Genomic DNA, 6,494 nt, shown 5'->3' on the forward strand with positions numbered 1-6,494 from the left:
CACACACACACACACACACACACACACACACACACACACACACACACACACACAGCATGTGGCTAAGTTGGCTAACAAAGTTGGATTAAATTTCTTAGGCTTTTTCCAACATCAATAAGCAAAAAGTGTGATTCAGGATGAAGCAACACCAATACCTGCTTAGTAGATAGTGAAATTACATTTCACATCTCCATAAGAACACATGTACCCCAAGTGTAAAACAGCACCACGAGATGGCGGTATTTTACAAATCCAGAGATTCCCTACACTAGAAAACAGCCGTGGTCTATCAGGCATCCTTTCCCAACATTTTAGAGCTCATATGCCAGAAAAACTTCAATAAACACGGACATTGATTCATTTTCCTGCTATCCTGTTACTCCCAGTTAATTTGACGCTGCAGGAAATGGAGTACTGCACAAAAGTCTTAGTCTTATTTTAGTTCTGTTTTTTTTGCACAATACTCAGCTGAATCAGTTCCCAGTTCATACTGCAACAAGAATGATGACCTCTAAAAAATTACCAGGGTAATAAGCAGTCCTGCAACAAATGATGGCTTTAAAAAAAATGTGCACCCGTACACTAAAAAGAAGTGGTGCTGCTTCAAATGTAAGTACCAAATATTTCATTTCTGATTTATCCCGGATTTATCCCATATGCATGAAAAGCAATTTGCATTAATATTTAAAGATCTTTGATTTTAGGCTTAGATTTAGCCTCCTTACACTCTGCAAAGTACTATGTATGTTACAGTGTAGATTTCAAATTACTTACCTTTTCTCATTGATGGCTTCCTCTCGATGGGCTTCTCGGGGGTTTTCTGAGCAGAATCAAAAGCCGCCTTCATCTGTGCCACCTTCACGGACTGGTTCTGCTCATCCGACTTGAGTTCAGCTAGCTTTGGCCGCTCCTGGTGCTGCAGCTTTTCATGCAGCTGAACTGTCTCCTTTATGAGTTCAGAGACGGGCCTTGATCGGGGAGTGCCCAGGGACTTGTTTCTCTCTGAGATAGAGTCATCATCATCGTCTTTGCCAGGTTTTTTAGCAGTATCTTCTGGAATCTTGTTTTCTGTGTTAAGCATCATATGAGCATCCTTCCTCATGCTGACTGAGACTTGGTGGATTTCCTCTGAGGTAACCTTAACACCTGAACTCGAGACTGAGCCAGCATCTGCAGCTAGTGCAACAGTTTTCTTCAGGGACTCTTTTCTCCTGACCGACCGACTATCTGCCTTTTCAGAGTCAGATAACTGTGGGTTGCTTTTGCTCTCAGCATCACTTCTTATCTTCAAAGGAGGTCTGAGAGTTCTGGTGTCTGTCTTTTGCCCATCATTCTTTGTAGGTGGAGACAGAGAGGAAGGTGCAGATTCCTCGCCACTCACTTCACTTTTTTCATGTGAAACAGCTGATTGTAAATCATCTGAGCCTACACCCTCAGAGAGGCCTATATCTGCCTTTATCTTCACATCCTGCTTGTTTGAAGCATCAGTTGAGTCTATGTCTTCAGCTCTGAAATCACGTGATTTTGGGCATGAGCTCTCAAAACAAAGCAAATCTGAAGCTGCACTGTGAGTAGAGATTGCTTGTTTCACATCCAGGTCTTTACTGGTGTAATCTTTTGTTGCATACTCTGCTTTATGTTTATTGTGTATCCCATCTGCAGAGGAGGACAAAATCCCCTTTATATCACTTTCTGAAAGATCAATCCAATCACCAGGCGATGCTAATGCTGAACTGTCAAGGACCTCCTTTGCACTTACATCTACAGGAACATCTGAGGTGTCCTTGCAGTCAGTATGAACTTCTTTTATTTTAGAAAGGGATGGTGTTGCCTCCTTTTTATTCCTCTTAAGCAGCTTCTCCAAAATAGAGCTGGGTTCAGTGGAAACTGGATTCATGTCAGCTGTATCCACGTGTGAATAAGCCCTTGCCAACTCTCTTTGGTCATCGGTGGCAGCTTCATGTTTAGTTTTACTTTCTGCGCTCTCCTTTGAAGGTCTGCAGTGAATGGTATCACTCACGTCTGATAAAGGCGCTCTCTGAAGGCTGTTTTTCAAAGGATGCTGGGGTTGAGGTGGGGGTTCTTTCCCCTCACTCAAGCGGCCCACTGTTCCCGCGCAAATCTTAATATCCTCATTCTCAACTTTATGCCTCATGGTTTCATTCAGATCCTGAAAGTGCAGAGACTCACTTCCTGCATGAGCTCCACATTTGCTGTTCGTCTGCATCATAGATCCCCGTTCAGAGATGTGAAAAGAGCTTGCGTCCTCTGGGTTTTCACCTTGGTTCTCCTCATGTCGTAAGGTTTCCTCTGCCGGATACTCCATCTTGATCTTTTTCTCACTCTTGATCTGACTGAACCGCTTACAAGCTCTTGCACTTTCCACAGTTTTCAAACTGCTCTTGCAGTCCTTGTCCGTCTCATGTGGGACCAGTGGAGCAGTCCCCCCTCCTCCTCCTTCTTCCTCCTCCTTTCCTGCAACCCCTCCCTGTCTCACCTCTCTTGCAGCAGCAGAACTCTCCCACACATTCATGTGCTCCTTACTAGAAGGTGTTGTTGGCTCCTGATCCTGAAACTCTGGCTTTACCCCGGAGTTACTGCCCTCGTCTTCACATAATGTTTCTCCCTCTATGACATCACCTGCATGACTGCCCACACATTCAGAGTCATGGCTGGGCTTCGTCTCCTCCGATCCTTCACTGAAACCTTGCTCTCCTCCTTCCACTTTGTCTAGATTCTGTCCCATGATGGTCTGTGGAGAAAGACACAATGTTAATCTCACAACAGTCGACCAAATCCTCCTTCAATCACACACTGAAAACTGAAATAAACAAAAACAGTGAAAACAGAGGAGGAAGTGAGCAGACACTGTGCAGCACATTGCAAACACTCATAGTCACACGGGCCATTTTCATGGAGGTGGTTAATTGCCCACCTTATTACTTTAACTGCAATAGTATAGTCCCTGTTGACTATTTAATGCACTTCCAATGTCTGGGCCAGCTTGACTTTAAGTCAAATTACATTTGCAACATTAAGCAGCGAGCTCTCCTGTGAATTTCCATACTTTGTTTTTCGATCGATCAGTAATCCAGTAAATGTATGAATCAGGGTTTTTTTTGTTTGTTTGTTGTTGTTTTTTTGAGCATCACAGATGATGAACTGTTACTTGCAGTATGTCTCAAAAGAATTTAATCTGTTCACATTTCTTTAGCTGAATTTAGCAAAAATGTTAAAGATTACATAGTTTTTCCAGGCACTAAATAATATTTCTCAAAGACCTACTAGCTGAAAACTTGGCATATCTCAGCATGGTGTGCAATGTGTGCTTAAAAACATCTGAGGAAACAGCAGATGTGCAGTACCTAAGAGTCATGTCCTCAAAAAATAGAAAAAGAGTCCAGCCTTTTAGTTGATGCATCTACAAGTCATGGTACAAGAGTGAGTGTCTACAGCTATCTGTAAGACACAGGCGGAGCTCTGCCATGGATTGCAGCTGCATTTCAGTCAGTGGTGCTGGACATCTTGTCAAAATTGATGAAATTAAGAACGCAAAAGTATCTTCGGATTTTGATTTTATTGCCAACAGCTTAATTTTTCCATCTTGACAGTTTTACTCGATAGAAGAAAGAAAAAAACAAAACAAAAAACACACATTGTGGAAAACTATCAGTCATGGATTGGTCTCCCCAGAGCCCTGACATCACCATTATTAAAGCATGTGAGATTATGTTGACAGAGAACGGAAGAAAAAGCAACAGACATCGAAAGAGGAGCTTCAGAGTTCAGGCCGTACTGAAGAATAAAGGTGGTCATAGCAGATATTGACTTTCAAGCTCAATACAACTGTACAAACACTGTTTTTTGCTTTTTATACTGTGCAGCTCTGCAGATGTTTCAATAAACTGCTCCACCTATTTCCAGTTTTCCCAGAAGAATACAAAGATATGGTGGGTGGCTAGAGACTTCAGCACAGTGCTGCATGTTAAATGTAGACAATTACGCTGAAGAGAAACCTTTCCATGAGTGTGTCTAATTGTTTAATGGGTTACTACCCACCAAACTGCAGCAGTAAGCAGAGAAAATGGTTAAATACAATGAACAATGATCTGGACACGGAGTCTGTTTCCTGTCTACGGCCTCATCACCCATCTGTGTGACAACATATGACTGCTCTTGTCTTATCATCTGACAGGCCTGCATGCTGGCCAGAGACATGTTGAAAGGGGCTAATGTTATCACAAAGCAATGGTGGCATAACTCTGTGGAGAAGCTGTGATAATGAAAGAGAGTGCAGATGTGCATGATAGCACACATAAAAGGGAGAAGGAGATGTGAGGACATCAAGTGAAAACAAGTGACACGTCTGCTTTCCTTCACGTCATGCGGCCTAGTCAGGTTGAAGCCAGTGTCGTAGCTCAGTAGAATTCACATTCACAGATTATCCTCCACCTACTCTCTCACTCATTGTAGGGAACCCCTTCCCTTAAGGCATTTCATCCATGCTAACAACAATTCGTGAATTATCCGGTCTCATCCCTCCTGAATGCCCAAAGCCCATCACTTGATCCCCATGTGCTCTGTTGCTCCAGCATACTCAGACATCCAGGAATTCAAAACCAGTGAGGCACAAACCAAAGTTTCAGCATGTGGAAAATACACAACTTACTGTTTCCCTAAGCTTTGATAAGCACAAGAGAGCAACAAGCCTAGCTTGCTGCTCCCAAAATACACTGGGCGTAATATTAAATATCTTATTATATGTTGCAGCTGACACTTACCAGTTAGACGCTGTAGCCAAGTCGATCGCTCCTCGCTCAGGACTGACAGAGTGCTCTTTGTTGGTTGTTTGGTGATGATCGGTCCTCCCTCAAATAAACCAGCAACAGGAGCCTTATATTACATCCATGTGATGTCACAGCACATTTGACTAATAAGATCAGGGGGCGCTTGGACTTGTAGATCTATTTTTTGCTGTCTTGGAGATTTAAAATTAAATATCTCTAACACTGTTTGGACACACGGTTTATGAAGAACAGAAATATTCGATCAGAAACAGAAATCATCAATCATCACTGGGGGAGGGCAGTCAGCAGCACAGTGTAATTGCAACAATGGATATGTATATTCAATGGCCACTTCATTAGGTATGCCTGTTCAGCGAAAACATCTAACCAGCAAATCACATGACTTGCAGACATGACATGCTGAAGTTTGAACTGAGCATCAGAATCAGGAAGAAAGGTGATTTAAGCGACTTTAGAGGTGATATTGTTGTTGGTGCCAGAGTTTCAAAAACTCAGTTGTCTGGTTCAAAATGCCTTGTTGATGTCAGAGGACACGGTAAATCAATTAACCACTGGTTGCAACCAAAGTATAACTTCAACCAGTGGAAGTCCACACCAGGTGTAACTCCTGCCAACTAAGAAGAGGAGACTGAGCCCTCGATTATTTTATGAGCACAGTGGATAACGTGTCATGTCACAAAGCTCAAACTGACTTCTTAAACATGACAGTGAGTTCACTGTACTCACATGGCCTTCAGTCACCAGATCTTAATCCAATAGAGCACTTTGGGATGTGATGCAACAGGAGAGTCAATATGCACCAAAATCTCGGAGAAATGTTTCGAGCATTTTGTAGAATTAAGACAACCTGTGGGGGGAGGGGCCACCCTGGTGCTAGCATGGTGTCACTAATAAAGTGGCCAGTTTGTGTATATTTGAAAACAACAGCTTCAGTGGAAATGGCAAATACAAGTAGGTGAGAACAAAGACATAAGACACAAGGCAGACAAGCCCCACTAGCAAATATAGAAAATGACTTAGTTTGTTTTTGCTTCAATATGAATCTGTGTGATCAGGGTGAAACACAGGCCTACTGTAGGACACAGGCAGGACTGTTGCTATTTTACTCACTTCAACCCACTTGGAGGGTGATTACGTTTGCTAACTGTGTTAAAGTCCAACCAATTGAGGCTGTAGATTAAACGTGCAATGCTGTTGGGTTTTTAAACAATTTCCTTTTAGATTTAATTCCAAATCCTTGCATGTATTTTTCTTTAATTGTTTACCTTTTGTCCGTGTCTTCTGTGTTTCCTCGCGTCTTCCTCTGTTTGTCGTGTCTTAATTATGGCCGCTTCCCCTTTTAATTTGGTGATTGCTTTTCCTTGTGCGCTTATTTCCTCCTGCTTTCGAATACATTTCTTGAGTTTGGTTTAATTTAGTTTTATTCCCCTCCTTCTGCTAGATAAAAAAAAAAGTTGATTCGTGTTTTTATTTGTGTTAACATTTTTTATAATTTAAATAAATTTAAAAAAAAATATGTGTGTGTTTGTGTGTGTGTGTGTAGGGGGGGAAATCTGAACTTCCTCGGACTCTTACCCAAGTGTTACGAGCTTAGCATTTTTTTTACACCTCTGTCCAGCAGTTAAGAAAAGCAGGGTTGTTGTTTTTTTATGTTGTGTCTGGGATAAACCGTGAGCATTTGTATGC

General features: G+C 42.1%; 1 protein-coding gene across 1 annotated transcript in view; it reads right to left on the minus strand.

The window, feature by feature from the left end:
- The window catches only part of LOC102291280 (coronin-1C-A), a 36,203-nt gene extending 31,337 nt beyond the window's left edge, over window positions 1-4,866 (minus strand). Inside the window, exons 1-2 of the mRNA XM_005916343.3 lie at window positions 4,782-4,866; window positions 775-2,752 (exon numbers count right to left, since the gene is read on the minus strand). Of these exons, the coding sequence (XP_005916405.1) occupies window positions 775-2,746 (1,972 nt within the window). The 5' untranslated portion in view covers window positions 2,747-2,752; window positions 4,782-4,866. The remainder of the gene's footprint in view (window positions 1-774; window positions 2,753-4,781) is intronic.
- Between the last annotated feature and the right edge of the window lie 1,628 nt (window positions 4,867-6,494).

Source organism: Haplochromis burtoni, unplaced genomic scaffold (assembly GCF_018398535.1).
Source record: "Haplochromis burtoni strain Fernald_Lab_line unplaced genomic scaffold, NCSU_Asbu1 Contig_18, whole genome shotgun sequence".
Classification (NCBI taxonomy): Eukaryota; Metazoa; Chordata; class Actinopteri; order Cichliformes; family Cichlidae; genus Haplochromis; species Haplochromis burtoni.